Consider the following 24793-nt stretch of genomic DNA (forward strand, 5'->3'; position numbering starts at 1 on the left):
TCTTCAATCTTTTAGACGAAGAAGCGGAAGATTTCCTCGAACAACTTCTCAATCCCAATTTCCTCGACCTACGTTGAGATTTTTCACTCGATTCTCTCGATTCTTTTACCTTTCTCGAAGAAGACTTAGAGGATTCCTCCCTTACCGCCAGTTTACCTCCAAGTTCCTTACAAGCCTTGTTGGTCATAGCCTGACGGGAACCGGACTCGTTGACCTGATGGTCCGGGCCCAAACACCAGAGGAAATTTCGATGGGGGTCGTTGATCGACATCTTCTTCCCGCACTTCTGACATTTCTTAAAGCCAGTTTTAGGTGTGGAAGGATTTGACGAGGAAGACATTACGCAGACAAACTGAAGCGTTGTTTTCATGACACGAAGCAGTAGCTATCGGAACAACGGAACTGAAGCCAAAGGTCGCGACTCAAGCCCTTTATACTATGGATGACGTTGCCGCTCCATGGCAGCCCTCGGGGGACATCGACGCTGCGACCTCGAGCACAGCGCCTTCTGGTGAAAATAATTTTTCCGAGGAATACGTGGGAGGACACAATCCATTCGAAATATATTTACGGAAACACTTTGGTAATGATACGCTTCTCATCCTCTTAGCAGATGGGTCTCCTGCAGAAACACCAGATCCGCCTCCTCAGAGGAGAGTCTCAGTAAAAGAAATGTTCTGCCTCGCTGGAGAATTTAGACCCTGAACATTCAGGATCAGACAGGAGATGTCAGGTATCACCATCATGAATCACCCCGGGCCAAAATTCTGTTCCTAGGAACAAGTGAGAGACACAGGGATCCTTGCTAGGAAGCATCGTCAGGACAGCTTGTTTACTATTCAGCAAAAGAGCAAGTAAAACAAAAAGAAAACCCAAAGGACATAAATGATTGCCGGTAACGTACACCATGAGTTTGACCTTCAAAGATCCAACTTATTTGCAGAGGGGCCCCCTCACAGGGACCTGCAGAAGTGCAATCGCCCATCCCATCTGTGCAGGCACTAAACTGGGATAAACCAAACTCCCAACCCCCCAACCCCTTTTAATCACAACTTTGCAACTCATGAGCTTCCAGCTCCTAACTGTTGCAATCTCCTCTTTCTGGGTGCCATCCCATCACAGCAACCTTCCCTCCCCCTAAACTTTCCCCACAACAATGATGAGTAAAACAGATTACATTTTTGTCAGCCCTCGTCAGCTTCCAGTTCACAATGCTGGAGCTGACGGGAACCACCGAGTTTCAGGTTGTGTGTAGCAGGTGTGTCATAGTTGGCCATGGGCTGTGTTCCTCACGGCGCAGATTACCCAGGAATCGCTTGCTACGGACGCGTCCGTGGCAACTGCCATGGTGTGTATCACAGTTTCGTGTGCACCAGTATAGAACCCTTCACGTCCCGTTGTCCAGGCAACAAATTTGACTGTGGGACAGCTGTGCATGCGCGTATCCTGCTGGGCGAGCCCTGTGGCTGAGGATACGACATGGGCTACATGGTCACCTGACCGCTTCTTGATCTTTATTCATTGCTCATACACCAGTTCCCTTCTTGATCTTTATTCATTGCTCATAACACAGTTCCAACACTTCTGATTGAAGTTGTGTTACTGCTCGGTTACTTGCGATTGCCTTTTGTCTTTCGGAACTTCCAGGAATTCCTGTGCTCCTGCCTTACGTCTTGCTGTTTCCACGTTCTACCGCAGTCGCTTTGGAGCCTCCTTGCTTCCCAGCTGATCAGCTGTTACTCTTCCGCTTTCCCGACTACAGCACGGCCCCGGACTTCTCATTGCCTGCACCTTATCGGCTTGGACATCGCGACACAGTACGTTCCTGGATCTCTGACTGCTTTCTCCTTGTCTGCTCCAACGCTGCTGATTGGTATCTGGAATCAGAACGTCCCTGGATACTCTACGTTCAATCCCTATCTGACATCAACGTTACCTCTCCAACGCATAGGTACCTTTCTCCTGTGCCTTGCTCCTCTTTTCCTTTTACTCCTATCCTGAACCCTCTCATTACTTATTTTTCACCACCAAAAGAGTGCAATGTTTCCCTATCACAAAGATTCCCTGTTAATAACACATACCTACTGGATTGGATTGTAAGAGACACTTTTCACAGATTTGGACGCTATGCTGATTTAACCTTTGATGAACTATTTAGCACATCCTCGTTCTGTCGCGTTAGCCCCTATTAACAGAATTGGGGTTGTTTTACTGCAGCAGAAATAATTGCAACGGAAATGACCGAATGAGAAATGTACATAATGCAAAATTGTTTGTACATTTCCCATTCGGTCATTCAAGGTAAAACAACCCCAAATCTAAAGAAACCCTAATCCACCTCCAACCTCCACACCCCTGCCCACCCTCCTACTTACCTTTCCTTAAGTCTCGCAGGTCCCTTCAAGGCCAGTTCCCTTTCACTCCCGTGATCGGGAACCGGCGCTGCAGGATCCTTTTTTTTCAGGTCAGCTGCAGGGGTGTACCCTCAAACCCCCGCAGCCTTTTTTATTTTTTTTATTGTTGGGGTCGGGTCAACTGCAGGGACAGCTGTTCCGACCCAAAAAAAAAGAACAAAAAAAGATCTACACCACCAAATAGATACTACTAAATGTCCTACAAACATTTAGTCAGTAGAACATTTAGTAGTATCTATTTTCGGTAATTTGGTGGTGCAGGTCATTTGGATTCGGTCATTTTGACGGAATCCCTATTAACATACTAAGCTACCAGTCCTTTCCGGTTGCTTATTCAGTCCAGGAATCCTGATAGGAAATTCACACATCCAAGATCCACTTGCATTCATACAAGGTTAGTGATATCACTGTGCATACATTTCACTCGCCTATTGTTTCTTTGATCTAACACTCTGTTCCCTTCTTTTTTTCTAGCTTGGTGTGTGTGGTTGCACTTGCTCTTTCATTCTAGCCACTGTACTGCACATTGATTCTACGTGTAGTCCGGTCTCTAGGGAGAAACCTACACTGGTTCCTAGTGCCTGATCCTGTACGTAAGTACAACAAGGTGGTAATGAAGTTGATGATGGTCTCAAGTAGGGACACCCTAACCCCACCCTGGAATGGGCCCAGATTCCCAGAGAGCCGCCTCCTCCTGGGCCTCCTGTAGCTGCCTCTGGCGGTCCTGTCTACATCAGTCTCTACGTCCGCCTCCCCAGAATCATGATCCAGAGCAGTGTCCATTAATTCCGATACCTCTTCTTCTGAGCCAATTGCATATTTCTGGTTTTGATATTCAGAGAAGAGTTTACAGGGTAATCCCCAGCTGTATTTAACATTCTGCGATCGCAGCCGGGCTGTGTCTATATACAATTTGCGTCTGTTCGCTAAATCCGAGGAGAAACTTCATGGTAGAGGACTAGCTTTGTTCCCCGGAATTCAACGGGCTCCTTCTTCCTGGCTGCTGTCATCATTTCTTCCTTCTGTCGAAAATAGTGAACTCCAGAGATGACATCCGGTATTAGATTACGCCGTTCTTGCATTGAGGAATAGACCTAGTGTATACTATCCAGTTCTAAAGATGTGGTGTCTGGGACATCTATAAGGAACCAGAACAAGTCTTGCACGCATTCAGTAAGGTATTGGTCTACTCTGTTCGTCAGCTCAGCCTGTTTGTGTGCCTGATCGCACATCGTGTTCTCAACCTCATTCATCTGAGATTTGAGTTCTGCGGTTGTCTTGACCATGCGTCTTTCGCAGACTTGAACTCTGCCGTGAGATCTTGTTTCAATTTAGAGTTCATTTCCATAAGATCTTCCTCAGTGAATGATGGATTGGGGCAAATGGGTCCAGTTGGAGGATGGTGGATCTCCGTGTGCATTTCCTTGCTGCCCCTCTCTATCTCCTACAAGCCTAGTTGCGCTTTTATATCGCTTGCCTTGGGGTTCACACCCAACTTCGCCATTTCTTAAAGTCATGGCAGTCCTGGTCAATGGGTAACCCCAAGCGGTCCCCCACCGCAGATCAACTGTCAGACGAGTCCGGGGTTGCTCCAAGGTCAGTGGTGTGAACAGCAAACACAATAAGCGCAATTGATATCGAGCTATTGCCGGTTCTAGAGTGGAAAGGAGTAGAATCCTCTCCGGTGAAGCGCCTCTTACAATTAATTGAAGCTAGACGTGTATGCGGTCAGGCCGGCTGGTGGTTGGGGCATGGGAAAGATATTTTGTAGGGCTGGTGCAGGTCTGGCAGACTGCAGAGAGAGTATAGCTTGAATTTAGGACCAGTGTAGGACGCTCGTTATTCCTGAAGTATGGTGGATTTCGCTAGCTGCAGTGCGTAGTCACCCTTATAACTGGTGTTCACATTGAAATAAGAGTGCTGGTCCATAACCTTCCAAATCGAAAATTTGATTCGGCCCTAGCAATGTTCCAGGGGGGATTAGGTTCCCTGTGAGATGTTTCTCTGTCCTGCTAATCCGAGTCCCGGTCCCACCTGCAGCTCATGCTGTTCGCCCAGTCCATGCCCCTGTGAGTCTGTGTTGTTGAATCTGCAGTGTTTGCTGTCCCACCGCTGCCCGTTATTTGTCAGAATGTGCCGCGGCACGGCATTCCTGTATAATGCTCCGTAGTGTCCAATCAGCTGGCTATCGGACGGTGTTCTAGTCTCCCCCCACCCCTGAGCAGGGGTGAGTCACTGGTCCCCTCTACACCTCACTCCCTGGCACCCACCTCTGTTCAGTTCAGGCACCCGGCACTTCAGCTCACTCGGGCTTTGGTCATCCCGCCTCAGCTCCGGGCAGCTCTGTCCCGTATGCGCTTCTGGCACAGTGTTGGGACACAAGCTGACGTGTCGTAGTGGCACTGTAGGTCAAAACAGTGACATTGCGCTTGTCATGTTGTCTCCGCTATTGGCGGCGCGCAAGTTCTCCTTTCCGCCGCAAATTGCATCAGGATCAAGGTGCCTCTCTCCATGCAATCCGGGCTATGCATTCAGCGAAAGCTGCATCAATGCTTGGCGAAGTTATGCTGGATAATACTGCGGGGGATTTCAGGGCACCAGGATGGAGCTAACGGCAGGCATCCAGCTAGAGTCACACTGTATATTTCATTGTATTCATATTGTTAGGAAATGTTAAAAGAATTTTTTAAAAAAAAAAAACAGATCACACTTATACAAACTTGTGTTAAAATGTGTGGGGTTATTATGCAAATGGAACTGGGTTCTTGCCTATCAAATCGAAAGATATTCTTGCTTTGAAAAAGAAATGGGTATTCCTGTGACCACGGCTAACCGCGAACACTTCATGGCAGAAATTGAAACACCTTAAAGTGGGATATCACTTGTTTTACACTTCAGAAACAGCCAGTTTGTAGATTTATTGGCCCACAAGGCATGACTGACAGCATAGGGACCCATGCAGGGAGACCTGTTTTTTTCCAATTTTTATATATGTATGCAAATCTATCTATATATTTTACAGGTTTGACAGAGCGCAAAACTGATTGGGTAGCAACAAAGCACAGACATTGATGGAAAGATGCTACAATACAGTGGGCATGCGAGAGCAAAGGAGTATATGAGGACTAGGTATAGGGTGCAAACGTTAGGTGTTAGAGGAAGGGGTGCTTTGGCCATATTATAAAGCATTTGTGCTATTGAACTTTAAATGACATTTAACTTCTTTTTTTGCTATTTTCTGTATATTCAATTGCTATCAACTACAGCATTTGAGTGGAGTACCTTTATTTGCAGTTTCAAATGATGCTGGGTCATTCTGATAACCAGCAGCATTGCAGTAGAATACACAACCGTGCACTTAAGAAACCGCAGGGAATATATAAACTTTTACATATATGATTCATACAAAAATGGAGCTCTGTGCATATCCTTTCATCTATCTTCCTCTCTACCTCTGGTGTTCCCCAGGGGTCTAACCTCTCGCCCTGGCTTTTCAACCAATACCTGGCAACTCTCACCCACTGCATTGCCGCTTTCTGCTCAAATTTCCAGTGCTACGCTGACGACACTCAACTCATTTTCAGGCTGCCTTCTGCCACCTCCTCTCCCTCTCTCATCTCTGATTGCCTAACTGCCATTCAAGATTGGTGTGCCGCCAATGATCTTTGTCTGAATGCCAGCAAGACGGAGATCCTCCTCATCAGCACACCTTCACCATCCTTTCCCCTCACTCTCTGGCCGGCCTCCCTTGGCCCTCCTCCTACCCCCACCTGCGAGGCTAAAAACCTCGGTGTCATCTTTGACTCCACCCTTTCCTTCTCCGCCCACATCTCGGAGGTCTCTAAAAAGTCAAATTTCCGACTGCACCTCCTCAGAGGTACTCTGCCTTTCTTCTCCTTCCCCCAGAAGCTCATGGTATCCCAAGCTCTGGTTCTCTCTAGCTTGGACTATTGTAACAGCCTCTTTCTAAATCTTCCTACCTCCGCCCTCTGCAACTAATCCAGAACAGGACTGCGAGACTTGTCCTCGGTCTCAAGCCCTGGGATCGTATCTCTCCAGCTCTGAAATCTCTCCACTGGCTCCCAGTGGATGCAAGGATTAAATTCAAAACCCTCTGCATTGTATACAAGGCTTTCTGGGGCCTGGGTCCAAAATATCTTCAGCTGTCCCTCCGCAAATACCTCCCCTCTCGAGCTCTTCGCTCCTCTACCTCCAACTCCCTCCGGGTCAGTCGTTTTTCAAAGAAACGAGCTGGGGGTAGATCTCTGTCTTCAGCTGGGGCCTCCCTCTGGAACAGCCTCCCTGCCACTCTAAAACTTGAGGAAAATCATCTCTGGTTCTGGAATCACCTCAAGACCTTCCTCTTTTCTTCTGCCTTCACTCCCCCTCTCCCCTGCTGATCTGTTCTCTCTTGGCACCGTGCACCTGCCCACCCTCTGTCCTTCGGGCCCAGGTACCTGCTCACCCTGCCACCCTCCCGCACTGCCTCCGGGCCACCCCTTGTACTGGGGTCTATATCTGTACCCATACAGCCCCCCCTTTTCCTTCCTGCACTTATCAGACCTACCCCTCTCTGCTGCCTTGAACCCAGCACTTGCAAATTGCTGGCTGCATTACCACTGTTTTTGCCTTTATTCTTTATTGTTATTTATCTGTTTCTCCTCTGCTTCGCACTTTCCACTTCTACCCCCTTCCATGCACTTTTCCCCTCCCCCTTCTCCCATGCACTTGCGCGTCCTCAATGTCACTGGGCCTAGTAAGATTGCTGTTTTGTTCTCCCCTATTCCCCTCCCTTGCCTTGTCATGCTATGAAACACTTGTGTACGAGCGCGATAGAAATAAAATATCAATCCATCAATCAAAACCATACAACAGGCCTACAAATATTCTTAAGCATTCATATAATTCGCCCTGTAACATATAGCACTCCTGATCGTCTAGTGCACTTCCAAATGGCAGCAATGTTGCAATCAATGGAAAAGCACCGTCATAGTGACTGTCAGCTGAAAGGAAAACGAATTGGCTTTTTAATCCAGTTTTCGGTCACATTATTTGCAGTACTGAGATATGCCGGCAAATGCTTTTCTTCTCCAGACCAGCTGTTAGTCATATTCTCAGTGGGGCATGGGTAGCTTGGGTGGCAGAGCAACATGCAAGTAAGAAAAGGGCTAGCCTCGTAATTCCATAAAAGACATTTATAGAAAGACAGTCCCTAAACTTTGAAGTTCACTCCGAAAGATCTCAAAACATTTGAAAAAAGTTGTCAGAAAAGTACAAACATTTCACCATGTGCTCATTCTGCAAGGGCAGGTATGTTTCCAGGGTTAGCTTAGTTTTGATAAACAAGACCTCCCAGCAAAACACTGTAAAGATCATGGGGGTGATCATGGGGGTTAGAAACAAACCAAAACCAGAGTTGTGTAATGCACCAATCAAATAGACATTTATTCAAATGAAAACAATTACCTGTGAGTAAGTACTTGAAATATGATTTTGAATTTCATCCATTGTGTCTGTCCCATAGGATACTGTTCCCAAGTGAAGGCGTTTAAATACCATTTCATTTTGAGTAAGTGTTCCTGTAAAAGTACAATAAATCATTGTTATATATGAGAAATGAAACATTCTCTCAACATAAGGACAGTTAATTTTGTATAAAAGCCTAAGCACTGCAAATTGGTTAAGCTAAGATGGGTTAGTAGTCCAGAAGCATATTTAAGGCCCTGCAACAAAGCAGGTTACACAGAATACCACTACAGGACACAGTGCCATATAACTGCAAAGACAGCGAACATCGGTAAAGTTCAGGAAATAAGAAGGTAAATCATGAAAGTCTTGAAAAGAAGAGGGGGACTGGAGCCAACCATCGGAAAAAAATAGACAATGCCATTCTTTGGTGAATGGGTGACCGCAATAATACATATGTTGAAAAAACATACTCTATGGCAATTTCAGTGAGAAAACGGTGAGAATGGTTGTGTGACATTGCAAACTAGAAACAAAATAATTGAAACCAGTTGACCTCACACAATAAAGAACTGCACCACACTTGTTCTTTGTGAAATAATACTTTTTTAGTGTCACACAAGCAAAAATAGTAGTAAATGAAAAAACAGTGCCCTATTGGATTACACGCGTTTTGACACAACAGTGTCTTTTGTCAAATCAGGGCAGAATTTAACTAAATTCGTTAGATATATGGATTCAAATCCGAAGATCAAGGCAATCAAGGGGTTAAATCCCTCCAGAAAAGAGCACATTCAGTCACGTGACTGAATGTGCTCTTTTCAGGAGAGATTTAACCCCTTGATTGCCTTGTTGTAAAACTCGTTAGATATATGGATTCAAATGCCTTGTTCTTCGGATTTGGAGAAAGACCAAACCGAAGGTAAGTATATTGGTCCACAAAGCATCCTGCAAGGGCGACTCCTTTTCAGGGAAGCGTCCAAGCGGGAGGGGCCTATTAGGCTCTACAACCAGCAAGGGGACGGAGGCTCTCCGAGCTAACGGCTACATGGCTGAGGGGTCCACAGATCCTCCCGGTCCCACCGCTGAGGGGCCAGAGAGCTCTTGCACCAGGGTATCCGCCTGAGGGGCTCTTCTCTACTACCAGGTGCAAGCCTGAGGGGGCGCCTATACGCAGTACTAAAAGTACTACCAAAGGCATGACCGAGGGCACACCGCCTCCCAGGTCCACGCCGAGGTGTAGGGCGGGTCCGAGCCTACGCACTGAAGCAGACAGGCGGAGACCTGGCCCTTCCAGCAAGCATCAAAGGCCCCACTTCACACTGAAAGTGGAATGATCTCCAATGGTCACATGGTGCACCGACTACCTGTCCACATCGAACCAAGGGTGTTAGACGGACGTGGGCTATGCCCAGAGCAGGCAAATTGCAGGGAGGACTGAGCGGTACGTGCAGACACACGGCCGTGCCTATGCAGGGGTGCGCTTCACCAGCATGTGAAGAGTGCTTTTTTGATAAGTTCCTCACACTAATGAGATCCCCACAGAGGGGGAATATACTTAAGGGAATCATCCAGGACATGATCCCGCCTGTGCTCCCCGCAGCAGCCACCTCCGGTCCAAACACCGGCTCCATCACAACCTATGGCTACGTAACAGCCCCCGGTCCCAAAAACCGCAGTGGCTTTGCTGCAACCCGCAAAGCCCCCTGTGTAGCTTACCAGCGCAGTGCAGCCACCTACAGCTCCCTTGAATACTTCACCAGCAGACTCCACAGACCTGCAAGACACAGTGGGGGACACGGAAGAAGAGGAGGATCAGGATACCTCCTCCTCAGCAAGGGCTTTCCATGAAAGGTTGGCCAGGCTAGCGGAGTACCTTCGGATTCCTCAGCCACAAAAGGAGCATACCTTTTCAAAAAGGGGTAGAGGCCCTGGCGAAGAAGGGTTGGGCAAAACCTAATTCAATGCAGCCAACCAACAAGCACCTAGATGCCAAATACAACCAGGCCGAAGGTGATTCTCTCATCCTGTCCGTGCACCCTCAACCGCACTCTTCAAGCATTGCAGCAGCATAAACGTATGCAAAACCTCAAACTTCCACGTCCTCATCCACTTCGGCCCTACTAGGCAAAGAGGAAAAGGTTCTAGAGGCCTATGGAGAGAAAGTGTACTCGAAAGCCGCTCTCCACCTACGGCAAGCAAATGCAGACACCATGCTAGCTGGTTCATAGTCAAAAAGTCGAAAACATAATGTCGAATAGCAAAAATGTCGAAAAAAAAATGTCGAATGTAAAAAAGTCGAAAAACATACATATAATAGGAAAAGTCATAATTTCGAAAAAAAAATGTCGAAAAAAAATCGAAAACCCAAAACATTTTTTTTTTTTTTTAACCCAGATAGTAACATTTATTATGGGGGGGGGTCCCCCCCCCAACCCCCCCATCCCAAACCCCTACCCCAACCCCCCCCCTCTCCCCATGCCCCCCACCCCCCATAGATATACCTTTAATTATTTTTTAAAAATCTTTAATATAATATTAAATAATTAATTAATTATTTAAAAAACCATCCCAAACCCCTATCCCCAACCCCCCCCCATCCTCCCCATCACCCCCACCCCCCATGGAAATACCTTTAATTATTCTAAAAAAAAGTTTAATAAAATATTTATTATTTACACATAAAATCGAAAAAAAGTCGACATTTTTGTTTTCGACATTTTTGTTTTTCGACTTTATATTTTCGACATTTTTGCATTCGAATATATTGTATTCGAAATTATGACTGGATACCATGCTAGCTGCAGTGAACCAAAAACTGTGGAGCGAGATTGCTGACTTCCTTCCTGATCTCCCAGTCCATAGGCAGGCTCAGTCCCGGGCCGGTCTAGAGGAAGCAAAAGTAGTGGCTCAAGACCTAATGGAATCATTGGTTGTGCACAATCGACACAGTAGGCAGAGTCGTATGTGTGGCTACAGACATGAGGACTGCGTGGCTCAAGACCACTAGGTTTAATCCAGATGAACAGAACCGTTTCCTCAACCTACCATTTGAGGGAGGGGACTTGTTCCATTCCTCCACTGATGAGAAGTTGGACAAGAAAAAGAACAGCTACCAAACAGACAAATCCCTGGCCATACTTGCAAAGCAGGCCTCCAAGAGGTTTGGCCAGAGCCACTCACTGTATGATAGAGGTCGTACCTTTGGTGGTTTCAGGGGCTTCCAGGAACGCTGCACCAGGCAACCAAATAGGTCTCCTAGCCAACACTGGTATAAGCAGCAGAAGACAACACACAAGGGATTCTTCGAGTCCCCCTTCCCAGGCACCAGCCTCAGAGGGGAAGAAGCAGTGACAGGGTCATCAGGATCCACAGGTCTCCAGTGGGGGGCAGGCTTCCCTTACACTTTCAGTCTTGGCAGACAAGGTTTGCAGATCCATGCATTGTCTCAATGGTTTCCCAGGGCTTCCGCCTTCCTATACCTCAAGTTCCCCCTCTTTCCCCTCCTCTCCCACAGATTGGGACGGCAACTCTCCTGGCGGAGATCAGCTCTCTAATTGTGAGCGAGGCAGTGGAGGAAGTACCCCTCCTCGCAACAAGGCTTGGGATTTTACCCCCACATCTTTGCAATACAAAAGAAGAACCAGGCAGGCCTGCGAGTTGTCTTAGAACTTTCAGCCTTGAACCTTTTCCTACCTCTGCAAAAGTTCAATATGGTTATGCCAGCCCTGTGTGGTGGAGACTGGGCGTGCTCCCTGGATCTGGAGGATCTATACCTACACGTCCCAATTTGGCAGGCCCACCATTCCATCCCACGGCTCCGGGTCATGGGCTTCCACGTCCAATACAAAATTCTCCCATTCAATTCAGCCCAGAGGGTGTTTACAAGACTGATGAATGCAGTGGCAGCAAGGCTCAGATCGGAAGGCCACCCCCTCTATCCATATCTTAACGACTGGCTGGTACGAGCGGATTCCCCAGAGGGAGTCGAGAACACAGCAGCATAGGAACTGGGGTTCTCCATCAACCTCAAGAAGTCAAAGCTTCACCCTATTCAGTCCTTGATGTTCTTGGGTCTCAGCTGGGATACAAAAGCGGAGAATATATTCCCCTCTGCAGACAAGGTGGCAGCAATCAAAGAGCTACCGGACATTTCCTGAGCAGCCGGTACCAGCACTTGCTAAGGATTATGACAGTCTGTCTTCTGGTGGTGCCTCACAACAGGCTCAAAATGTGGAGGTTGCAGCTACATTTCTTGGCCTACACCATTACCACAAACTCATCCCTCAACGGGTGGGGAGACAATTTAAATGAACACAGTGTCTATGACCTATGGTCGAGACAGGACCATGACAGGCCGTCATGCCCTCTACGCACTCGGCCCGGCTGCGTGTAGACATGTGGTTCGGGTCTGGCGGCGGCACGGGCCACAGACCCATTCCGTCTCCACATCTGCCCGGCTGCCGGGTGGGTGCCGTACGCTGAGACACCCCTGGCGCTTTCTGCCCCGCTCACGCTGGGGATTGCCGTGGCGCCTGCAGGAGTCCCGTCCTCATTCATGGTCGCCTATGGGATACGGCACGTTGCGGAAGGAGGTCACATGACCAGGAAGGCGGTCACGTGACCAGGAAACGGCTTCACGGAAAGCGGTCACGTGACCAGGAAGTACAGGATAAAAGAGGTCCAGCTCTCGTAATCAGTGCTTCTCAGCTGTTCCTACAGCGTTTGGCGACTCCTGTGTTTCGTGTTATCTTGGCTTCGACCTTTTGGATTTTTGGACTTCGTTTTCTGGCTTGGTTTACTCTTGGTATTGTTCCTTGGATCTGGTTTATATTTGGACTGCCTACTCGAACTGCTCAGACCTTTGGATCTCTCCTGGATTGCCTTTTCTTACTCCTTTGGCCCTGGTATCAAAAGACTATCACCTCTGGAATCAAGTACTTTGTTATTCTTAGCATCTCGCTGTGCTACTCTGAGACCACGCTGGACTCTGCTGTATTGAGTTACCCTTTCAACTCCTCTATCCCAAACCGTAACACCTTCAGGGGGAACAGTTAGGTTCACGGCTGTCATCGGTCATCCCAACGGTAGGTGTCTTTCTACCGGTCTATACTTAATTGTAGAGTCCCGGTACTTACTTGCTAACCTTGTGTTTTCCTTGCAGCCACCCGGGACCCAGTGTTCTCTGTTCCTGCCACCTGTTGCCCCAATAACTGGTCAGTGAGTTTGTTTGCTCTTCTCTAACTGGTACTTTGGGACAGAGGTATACTAATCCACGTGGACCTCAGATCTTGACACAGGCACATCAACTGGCTAGAAATTATGGCTATATGGGTAGCCCTGAAAGCTTTCCTCCCGGTTTTCAACAACAGCCTTGTCTGCATTCAGACAGAAAAAAGCTCTACCTGCATGTATTATCTCAACAAACGGGGGCACCAGATCTCCTCCTCTGTGCAGGCTAACAATCGTATGGGAAGAATGGGCCCTAGCAAACAGCATATCATTCTTGGCATTCACCTGCCAGGGGAGTCCAACCGAGAGGCAGACAGGCTCAGCAGGCTGGGGATCAAATTACGAATGGCAACTGAACGAGAGGGTCCTGAGGGAGATTTTCAACAAATGGCGTCAGCCACCGGTGGACCTATTCGCAACACCGACCAACAGGAAGTGTCGCCAGTTTGCGTCCTAATGCATCAAGGCAAGAAGTACATCCACCAGGAGCCAATATAAAAGCGAATGCCCGCTGCAAGGACAAGGGCACTGCTGTTTGGAGTTGGGAGAAGGCAAAAAGTGCTTTTGTTTTGGTCCGTGTCGCCGTGAGGATTTGGCTCCGCCCCCCTGCACACAAGAGCTTTAAATTCAACACCAGCAGCCCTTGTGGCGAAAAGCCTGCTGCGAGGACAAGGGCGCTGCTGTTTGGAGCTGTTTGGCTGTTTCGGCTGGATGGCAGGACGCACTAAAGATTTGAAACCACCAGACGCATCAACTTGTAATCAACCTGAGTACCCCAAAAGGAACTTTGTGGGTTAGTCTCTGTAAGCCTGTTTTAGCTGCTGTAGGTGGTTCTAAACTAAGAAACGTCTCACAACCACGCATACAACCTGATAACCTGACGAAGATCCACTTGCCATTTCTGGCCCTGTAAGCTGGGTTGGGGAGACTGTCGGGGCTTGACCCTTTTGATCCCACCCAGTTTAACTTTGCTAGACTTGGCTTTTGAACGAATAAAAGGGAGACTGTCGGGGCTTGACCCCTTTGATCCCGTCTATCGCCGCTACTGCCATAAACATACAAAGGCAGTAAAAATTATACAAGGGGCAAACCAAATCGGTCACAATTGTTAACCAACTGGAGTGCGCCCCGCAAAGCGACTTATAAAAACAGCAATTGAAACTAGAAAGTAACACAATAAACAAAGTACAAACGACTTGAAAATGATAACCTCACTTGAAGATCTCACACCGACGTGTAGTCACAATGAACATATGAACCCACACCATGCAAATGCAGACCCAACGCTGGCCGCTACACAAGAGGTTCAACTACTAACAAAATAGTACACTGAAGACATTATATTACCCAATTACAACGAGGCTGCTAAAGTCGCCCAAACCACGAACCCAAGTTCTGGAATTAAAGACCCCACTCAGGGGGGAGCTGTCATGATCTCTGCTTACAAAAGATCAGGACTTGCCCGACTCCCTTGGAAGCAGACCCATAACCCCGGTTCCGAGTGCCAGCCAGTCCCAATTGGGACCTTTTGGACCCTGTCCTGGCGCCAGTGGCTCCAGGCTCATAAAGATGCCCAGTCCCAGCGCTGGAAGCGCCGGGCTCATAATGTTTGGGTGGACTTACCTGCAGCAGACCATGCTGCTTACTTACCTGCCAGTTGAACCCCTGTGTAACGCTCACCTGATTCCCGCAGAGGCGCCGGTTTTGACTGGGTGAATGCCGTATCTTCAAAGGTGATGTGTAACACACGGTTGGCTCTTTGGGCTGGACCTCTGTGCACTGTATGTCTGACTCGAAGAGTAAGATGTCTGCAGATAGAAAATATGGGATTAATGAACTGGGGTTATTGGGTGCCTCTCTCCTCTTCCCTTTCTCTTCTCCTGTAAAACCCCAAAGGTTAACGCCCTCACCTTAGGTAAGTGAACGCCGAGCTCTCCATCTGCCTCGGGGCAGGGTGCCGTAACCAGTTTCTTCACTGGATAAGGGTGCAGGCCTCTTGACCTCAGAGGACTGCTGTCCGTCGTTAACTGCACGAACGGTAAGTTCTGGGCACTTCAAATGTCTTAAAAGTCTTTTGTAATGATATCTCTTGTTTTGCAGGGTTCCGGCGATGGCGGATGGCAGGCTGATGAGAGTTGAGGATCGAACCCGCGTGAGGAATAGAAGCGCCTGGAAGCACGTAAGTAAGCGCTTGTAGCCTGCTTCACGATGCGCACTAACTGTCCCTTTTATCTTGCAGGTACAAGTTCGGAGCTTTAGAGAAGCTGAAGGGTGCTGGAATACCCACTGGATTCGGCGTGGGAAGGAGTAATGGCACGTGAGTAATAAAGTTGCCCAATGTCTTTAAACGCACCTTCTTTTGTCTTTCAGATGCGGGATGCAGCGCCGAAGGCCTCCGGAGCGTGCGAAGAGCTGGTAAGCTTTTGTCTTTCAGAATCCGGAATGCAGTGCGAAGACCTCCGGAGCATGCGAAGAGTAGGTAAGCCTTTGTCTTTCAGATGCCGGAATGCAGCGCGAGGCGTTGGTGACAGCCGATGGACCAGGTAAGAGATGCGCTGCCACTGAAGACCGTAGTGCTAACCTGTTCTTTCTTTGTCTTTACAGGTGCTGCTGAAGACTGGATTCCAGGATGGTAAGCCTTTGTTCCCTTAGGCCCAGGATCAGAAGCAGAAGACACGATGAGCGTTCTGCTGCAGAGAATGCAGAATAACGCAAAGCAAGATTCATCCATCGGGTGTGGTTTAAATAGCCTCCTGTAGTGCTTAGGTGTCTCCTTCCACAGCCACGCCTAGGTAAGAAAAGAGTTCCTGCTTTCCAGAAGAGTTCCAGTGTTCTGAACCTAGGGAGTGGCTCCTGCCCCACCCAACAGGAAAAGTAGTCCCAAACAGAAGAGGATCAGGGGTTCAACTGGCATGTAAGTAAGCAGCATGGTCTGCTGCAGGTAAGTCCACCCAAGCATTATGAGCCCGGCGCTTCCAGCGCTGGGACTGGGCATCTTTATGAGCCTGGTGCCACTGGCGCCAGGACAGGGTCCAAAAGGTCCCAATTGGGACTGGCTGGCACTCGGAACCGGGGTTATGGGTATGCTTCCAAGGGAGTCGGGCAAGTCCTGATCTTTTGGAAGCAGAGATCATGACAGCACCCCCCCTCAAGGCCCCTCCCAAACCGGGCTTCTCCGGGGGTTTGGGCTTGTTAGGAAATGTTCGATTAAATCTTTTGATTAGACGAGGCGCGTGGACATATTCTGCAGGTTCCCAGGATCTTTCTTGGGGACCGTAGCCTTTCCAGTCAATCAGGTAAAATAGTTTAGATTTGGAGATCTTGGAATCCAGGATGCTTTTGACTTCAAACTCGAGTTCTCCATCAACTAGAATAGGTTTTGGAGATGTAGTTAGTCGGGTTTGAGGTTGCACGGGTTTTAATAGAGAGACGTGGAAGACCGGATGTATCTTCATGTGAGGGGGCAAGTCCAACTTGACCGCTACTGGATTTACTATGGTAGTGATGGAATAGGGACCAAGGTATCTTGGGTTGAATGTGCGTGGTCCTTTTAGAGGTAGATATTTGGTGGATAACCAGACTTGATCTCCTACTTGATATTGGGGGGCTTCCTTCCGATGTTGGTCTGCTCCTTTCTTGTATTGTTCTTTAGGCCTTTGAAGGTGAGAAACGGCTTCCTTAAAGGCTTGGGTGATTGTAGAATGCAGGTGGTCTACTGCTGGTGTTCCAAGATCTTGGAGGGGATCCAACTCCGAGGTTCGAGGGTGATTACCGTATAAAAGAAAAAACAAGGTCTTCACAGTTCCCGAGTGGACCGAGTTATTGTAGGCATATTCGGCTATCCAAAGGATATCTTTCCAAGTTTTTTCAGTTTGTTGTAGCATGCAGCGCAAATACTGTTCCAGAGTTTGATTGGTCCTCTCGGTTTGTCCGTCGGTTTGAGGGTGGTGGCTGGTCGAAAGTCTCACATCAATTTGAGCCGACCGACAGCAACTTCGCCAAAAATGAGAAATAAATTGACTACCTCGATCCGAAATTAGAACTGAAGGAAAACCGTGCAGTCAGACGATGTTTTCGAGAAATTCTCGGGCCAGAGTTGCTGCTGTTGGTAAGCCTTTGAGTGGAATGAAATGTGCCATCTTGGAGAATAGGTCCACGATTACTAGGATCGTATTGTATCCGGAGCATGGAGGTAGATCGGTGATGAAGTCCATAGAAAGCGTATGCCAAGGGCGAGGCGGGATGTCAATAGGGCGTAAGAGGCCGGCTGGTTTTCCTTTTGACTCTTGTTTTGGGCGCATACTCCACAGGACATTATAAAGTCTCTGATATCTTTTTTCCAAGACGGCCACCAGAATTAGCGCTTGATCTTTTCCGAGGTCTTGGTCATACCGGGATGTCCTTCCATTAAAGAATCGTGATAACAAGAGATTACCTTTTTCTGTAAATCTGTGCTGGGCAGGTATAACCGTTCTTGGAAATATAATAGGTTGTCCTTCACCGTAAAGTCCTTTCCCTGCAGATGCCAATTCTGTATGTCTGCTGGAGTTACCAGTAGCCTGGCTTTAACCTTAACTTCCTCTATGGATTGTGTGGCGATTACACCTAGAATTCTTTGTTCGGGAATGATAGGTACAGGTTTAGGATTGATCAAATGTTCTTCCACTCCCATCCGAGAAAGGGCATCAGCTTTACCGTTTTTTGTACCAGGTCGATAGGTAATTATGAAGTCAAACTCGGCAAAGAATAGTGCCCAACGGAGTTGCCTAGAGGATTGAGCTTTTGCGGTTTTCAAATATTGCAGGTTTCGGTGATCTGTAATCACAGTAACGGTGTGTCGGGCCCCCAGAAGATAATGCCGCCAAGCCTTAAAGGCGGACTTGATAGCTAGAAGTTCCTTATCAGTAATAGTGTAATTGATTTCAGGAGGCGAGAATTTGCGGTACCAAAATGCCACGGGATGCAACTGATTGGTTACTGGGTCCTTTTGTGATAGAACTGCCCCCATGGCAAGGCTCGAAGCATCAGTTTCAACGATGTAGGGGAGTTCTGGGCGAGGATGTTTTAAGATCGGTGCAGAGATAAATCTAGTCTTCAAATTCTGGAAAGCTTGTTCCGCCTCGGTAGACCATTCAAAACGTTTGTTTTTCTTTAACAAGGCGGTGATGGGCTGGACTATTCGAGAGAATTCGGGGATAAACCTGCGGTAAAAGTTAGCGAAGCCTAACATGCTTTGAACACCTGTTACGGAGGATGGCGATGGCCATTTGAGAATTGCATCAACCTTCTTTGAATCCATACGCACTCCGCTAGGTGATAATATGAATCCCAAGAATTCAACTTCAGTCACGTTGAAAACACATTTTTCCAACTTAGCGAAAAGTTTGTGTTGACGCAATCTCTCGAGGACCATTTTCACGTGTTTCCGATGTTCAGTTTCCGATGAAGAATAAACGAGGATGTCGTCAATGTAAACAACAACACACACATCTATGAGCTCTCTGAGGACATCGTTCATAAAATATTGAAAGGCGGCCGGGGCATTGCAAAGTCCGAAGGGCATGACCTGATATTCAAATAGCCCATACTTGGTGCGAAAGGCCGTCTTCCATTCATCGCCCTCTTTTACTCGTACCAAGTGGTAGGCTCCTCTAAGATCCAGCTTTGTATATATGCATGCTTTTCTGACTTGGTCGAGGAGTTCAGGGATCAAAGGTAACGGATGACTGGCCACCAGGGGGCGCACGGATGGATCCTCCCTCTGTGTGAGCTCCGACACCGTAGGTCCATAAGGCGGACTGAGCCCCCTCCTTGGGACCCCCCCCACGAACAAAATAGTGGAGCAGTAGTCGGAAGATCACCCCCCCATGCCGGCAAAAAATCCGATCCAAAGCGGAGCTCGGAAGGCTGAGAAAAGTCCCTTTCAACGCGTGTGACGTGTGACGGCCCCGCGGCGCTCCGGTACCCTGAGCAGCAACGAGTGGCAGGCCTTGGACCTCCGGGACTGGTGGAGCCTCCTCTGCCTCTCCCCCTGTTACGGCAGCTTTCTACCCGTGAGCGGAAACGCGGACACCACACCCGGCGCTGTGCTGCCGGTGCCCGCGCTGAAGGAAGCGCCCACTGGGTCACGTGGAGGGAGAAAGGTACGCGGCCGTCTCCCCCCTTCCAACACTCCCTGTGAGCTGCGATCGCCCCCCTTCACCCCAGCGGTCGCGGGAGGCTGGAGCTGCGCGCCGCCTCCCCTCTCCTCTCACCGAGGGACCGCGTATTGCGCGAGAGGCCCTGTGGGCGCGGCTCCATAGACCCGCCAGAGACTCGCGCTCGAGGAGGAGTACGCGGAACAAAGAGGAGATCCGCTCACGGACCCATCCACCCCTCAACACTCACCTGATTGTGCGGAAACAGCGCAATTCCCCAAATAAAGGAAAGGGGAGGGGAGAGGAAAGGAGACAATAAAGCACAAAGGCCTCACGATTGAATAGATACCCCACCTATAAGACACTGTGCATCAAGGCCATCAGTGAACATACGATCCTCGCCAACGCTTTCCCTTGATTCCTGCCACACCACGAAGCACCCAGAAGCGCCGTCAAGGGCTGTCACCCTTATTGCACCGTTACCTCCACCAGCCTTCATCTGCTATCAACCCTGCAACAAGCACCCAAATCAGATGAAGACACTCTTTTGGGGGATACTCCCACCCAAGACTTTGCCTGAGACACCACGCCCTGCGCTCGCCTCGCGGAATACAAACAACGTGGATTGTCTCCCTCCAATGTGCTGTCCCCTGTGCCTTGGATTCTCAAGGACAACCTGCTAGGTGGGCACCCACGCTCCGACAAAGAGGGTAAGGCCCCCGACTACGGGGCGTGTGCCTCCTCTGATCTGGGACCCACCCCATGAGCGCAAAAAGTAGGCTCGCCAAATACACCTACGCCCCATCCTCCCCGAATCCTCAACAGAAAGCAACAATGTCAACAGACGCCGCGGAAGCGGGAGCCGCCGCCACCAAAGGGGACATTGCTGCATTGCTAAGTGAGATAAAGTCACTTGGAGCCAACCTAGGCGGTAAAATCGACAGGATCACCCAGAGAATGGACAATTTCGAGGAGAGGTTAGAAGGTGTGGAGAACAATCAGGCCTCGATTGACACCCTTGAAGCCCAAATGGACACGAGGATTCGTAACATCGAACAAAGGGAAGAGGAGATACGCCTCAAAATGGATGACTTGGAAAACAGAGAGAGAAGGAACAACCTCCGCTTTTTCAGAATTCCGGAATCCGAGGGGGAAACTGAGGACTCACTCAAAACCACAATACACAACATCATAAAGATCTTAATGGCAGACGAGGAGATAGATGAACCTAAAATGGAGCGGATACACAGGGCTGGTGGGCCCCCTGGTGGACCACGCTCTGTCCTAGCAAAGTTTCACTGATACCAGGACAGGAACAGGATCCTGATGAAGGCCAGATCCGGGGACTCGCTTACACTGGGAGGTGCGCAAATCACCATCTTCCAGGACCTATCCTCACTTACACTGGCACTGAGGCGCCTCTGCAGCCCCCTGACGAAGTGGCTCAAGGAACAGGGCACAAGATACAGGTGGGGATATCCTTTCTCCCTCACATTTGAACACAGTAGCTCGAAAATTGTCCTTCGATCAGAGCAAGAGATCAAGGACTGCATTGCGGACATCCTCGGAACGGCCCCTAGAGGAGGTGAAAGGGACGGGGATGAGCAAGCGGTAATGCAATGGGAACTTCAGGGTCCTAGAAGTAGAAGAAAAAGAGTGAAAGGATCGAGGAAATACATGCGACCAAACAATACGCCCGAGAATGGAAAATGAAAGAGAATCTCAAGAACCTTGCAAGCCAACTGACTGCAACCCACGCCTGCAAATGTTCCGAAACGACCATCCATCGTCACAGAGGGAGGAGCTCACTTGCTGGACGACGGCGCTCAGCCGCAAAACCCCCTCCTGAAGTAGGAGGGTAATGAGCTTCTGAAGAAAAAAGCCGGAGTGCACACGTATCGTTACACCTTTGTTTCCTTTTTAATGTTATTGTTGAATTAAAGTATGTTGGGGGGGGGGACTGGGGGATAAGGGGGCTCAATGGTATGTTATGGTAGTATATTCGAACTGGACCGTGATGTAACGGTCTCCACTGGTGGTCCAATACTGGACTGAACATTTCCACCAAGTCCGAATTGGACGCCGTCAAAGCGCCTAAAATGGCGCATTTTCAGTTCTTGGGTTCACTTGAACACCATCAACTCAGGGAGAGGGGGGGAAGGTGGGGGAAGGGAAAAGAGGAACTTGAGAACAGTAGCACCAACATCTGAACGAATTTGCTTTAATACCAAAGGCACGGGAGGGAAGAATCAAACACCGGTCTGGCCACCTGAAGTGAGCGATCCTCTAAAAGTACCTAACAATGACGACATCTGACGAACACATGGTGAGAGACTCACTCAGGGTCTGGACTATTAATGTGAAAGGCTTGAACTCCCCGACTAAAAGATCCTTGGTCCTTAGGGAATTTCGTAGATCCAATATTGACATACTCCTCCTGCAGGAGACCAAGTATGCTAGGGGCGAGCAGCGGAGCATCCTGGGGAAGCGAGGAGGCCTCGAGTTTTGGGGTTCGGGCCCCCTCAGAAGAGGCGGTGTTGGAATTCTACTCAAGAAAGGAATCAACTTTGAAGTGGATAAAACATGGTCCGACGTTGGGGGCCGTGCCCTGCTCATAACGGGCAAAATAGCAAAATCTCAGGTGACTATTGCCACCGTATACGCACCCAACACTGGTCAGGTCGCATTCCTTGAGAAAACGATCCCTAAAATAATGCTAGAAGCCACAGGGCATATCATCCTGGGAGGAGACTTTAATCAATGGGCTGACCCGTACAAGGATTGGAAGCCAGGCAGACCTGAAGCGAGACAACAAAACAAGAGAGAGCCCACCGAACTGGCTGCAATGATGGCTCTATACGACATGAAGGACGTGTGGAGACTCATACACCCCAACGAAAGCGGATATACCTTCTACTCAAACCCCCATCACACATTTACACGGATTGACTATATATATCTCTCAAGTGCTCTCACAACCACGACACAGCAATCCGACATAGTTCCGATAACCTGGTCCGACCATGACATGGTTCTGACCGATATCAATTGGGCGGACCTACCTGTCAACGGAGGAAAGTGGCGATGTAACGAGTCTCTTTGGAAAGATCAGGTCTTCAAAACCACCATGGAGACCGAAATTGACGAATATTTTAAAATAAATAATAATGGGGAGGTCTCCAAACAAATGGTATGGGAGGCAGGGAAGGCCACATGGAGAGGCATTCTGATGCGAGAGGGGTCCTCCAAGAAAAGGGAGCGGAAGATTATAGAACATAGGCTACGGACCGAAATATGTCAATTGGAGGGTGAGATAAGGGAAGACCCAGAGGTAGACCCGGACAGAATGAAAATAGCCCAACAGAAAAGGGAAGAACTTAGGCTGTTAGAGCGCGACCAAGTAGTACGCAAACTGCAGTTTTTAAAACAGAAATTTTACGAAAAAGGAGACAAGGCCGATGCTCTACTAGCTGCCAGGCTCAGAGAACAAAGGACAGAGCGCAGGGTGACCAAAATACTGGATGACTCTGTCCCCTTTTCCCAGACCCCCCACACTATCCCGGAATCCTTTGCCAATTTTTATGAGAAACTCTACACCTCCGAAATAACCTCTGGCCAGTTAGACATAACCGCTTACTTATCCCCGATCACTATGCCTACAATAACGCATGCTGACACTGAGCCCCTCGACTCCCCCATTAGTGAACAGGAGATACATGATGCAATTAAAAGGTTAACGCTCGGCAAGTCCCCAGGGGAAGATGGTTACACTGCTGGATTCTATAAAACTTTCAGCAACCAACTAACACCCTTCCTAACGGAACTATTTAATGAAATCATAGAAACAGGTGTGGCTCCAGCCTCCTTTAAAAGAGCACTTATAACAGTGATCCCAAAGGAAGGGAGAGACCCCAAGTGCTGTGGATCATACCGTCCCATTTCCCTCCTCAATCTCGACGCCAAAATCTATGCTAGGGTAATAGCTGCCAGACTGGAAACGCTAATGCCCCGCCTGGTCCACCCAGACCAGGTTGGGTTTATACTGGGGAGACAGGGAGCTGATTCCATGCGCAAAACACTACACCTCATCCATACGGCCCATGACCTCCCTGGCGACCCTGTCCTACTATCGATAGATGCCGAGAAGGCCTTTGATAGAGTGGAGTGGGATTTTCTGGGAGCAGTCCTGCAGAAAGTGGGAATAGGCCCGAGAACTAGAAAGGGAATACGAGCATTATACACATCCCCCATGGCAGCGATATTCGTTAACGGGGAATACTCCAGATGGTTCGAACTGCATCGCGGGACTAGACAGGGATGCCCCCTCTCCGCAATTCTATTTGCACTCTCACTAGAACCCCTGGCACAAAAGATGAGAGCGGACCCTTTGATAGAGGGGATGCGGCTATGGCCAACAGAGTACAAAGCCGCCCTCTATGCAGATGACATTCTCCTCCACATAACTAACCCCACAGAGTCCATCCCTCATGCCATCAAATTAATGGATGAATATGGCCACTTCTCGGGGTTTAAGGTAAATAGGACCAAGTCCATTTTGTTCCCCCTTCAGGGAACCGCAGAAGTTAATGACGCCAAGTTCCTCCCGTTGGGCCTCAAGCTCGAACATGCCACACTACAATATCTGGGCATACAGATCACCAAAACCCTGGACGATCTTTTCGAAGCCAATTTTCCTCCGCTCCTCCAGCGATTCGCAGCCGACCTCAAAAAATGGGAGAAACTCACGATCTCCTGGCTTGGACGAATCAATGCAGTTAAGATGGTATGCCTTCCCCGTTTCCTGTATCCATTCCAAATGCTACTGGTTGAGATACCCAAAGAGTTTTTTATTGAAGCCAAAAAGATCATGGTAAGATTCATATGGCAGGGGAAGAAACCAAGAATCCCATACAACACACTAACGCTCCCCAAGGACAAGGGAGGAGTCGGGCTTCCTGACCTGAGAACCTACTACAAAGCCGCTCAGCTGCGCGTCCTGATCCCACACCTTAGAGACCATACTAACCTCCAATGGGTCCAGATGGACAATCATTATCTGTCTCCTGCCACGGTATCGGAATGGCTTTGGACCCCGCACAAAAGGGTTCAACGAAAGATCAAGGGCCACCCTATCTTAAGCACTATATGGAGTATTTGGCGCACAGGCAAAGAAATGTGCAAAATCACCACCTGGCCATCCCCGCTCAGCCACTTATGGTCACCTGGCATAAACAACCACATACCTGATGTGGGCAGATTCCAAGCATGGTACGAGGCAGGCTTGGAGAGAGTAGGACAGCTACAGAAAAAAGACGCGTTTATCACTTTACCAGATCTAACGGAAGTGCTGGGTATAGGCACCCTATCTACATTCCAGTACATCCAACTGAAAGGGGTCTTAACGAAGGCAGAATGGAGAGACAAACTAAACAGAGATCTCACCCCATTTGAGAAACTCCTAGACTCTAAATCCGAGATGAAAGGCCTCATATCCGCAATGTACCAGGAATTAATAGCGGCGGGAAACGGCTCAACGGAACCCCT

General features: G+C 48.7%; 1 protein-coding gene across 2 annotated transcripts in view; it reads right to left on the minus strand.

The window, feature by feature from the left end:
• ATP9B (ATPase phospholipid transporting 9B (putative)) overlaps positions 1–24793 on the minus strand; it is a 3609114-nt gene that overhangs the window by 1244617 nt on the left and 2339704 nt on the right. For both annotated transcript variants that reach the window (XM_069620656.1, XM_069620655.1), the window contains exon 14: positions 7881–7993. In XM_069620656.1, the coding sequence (XP_069476757.1) occupies positions 7881–7993 (113 nt within the window). The remainder of the gene's footprint in view (positions 1–7880; positions 7994–24793) is intronic.

The sequence above is a fragment of the Ambystoma mexicanum genome, chromosome 5q, assembly GCF_040938575.1.
Source record: "Ambystoma mexicanum isolate Mex_15411 chromosome 5q, UKY_AmexF1_1, whole genome shotgun sequence".
NCBI classification, from domain to species: Eukaryota; Metazoa; Chordata; class Amphibia; order Caudata; family Ambystomatidae; genus Ambystoma; species Ambystoma mexicanum.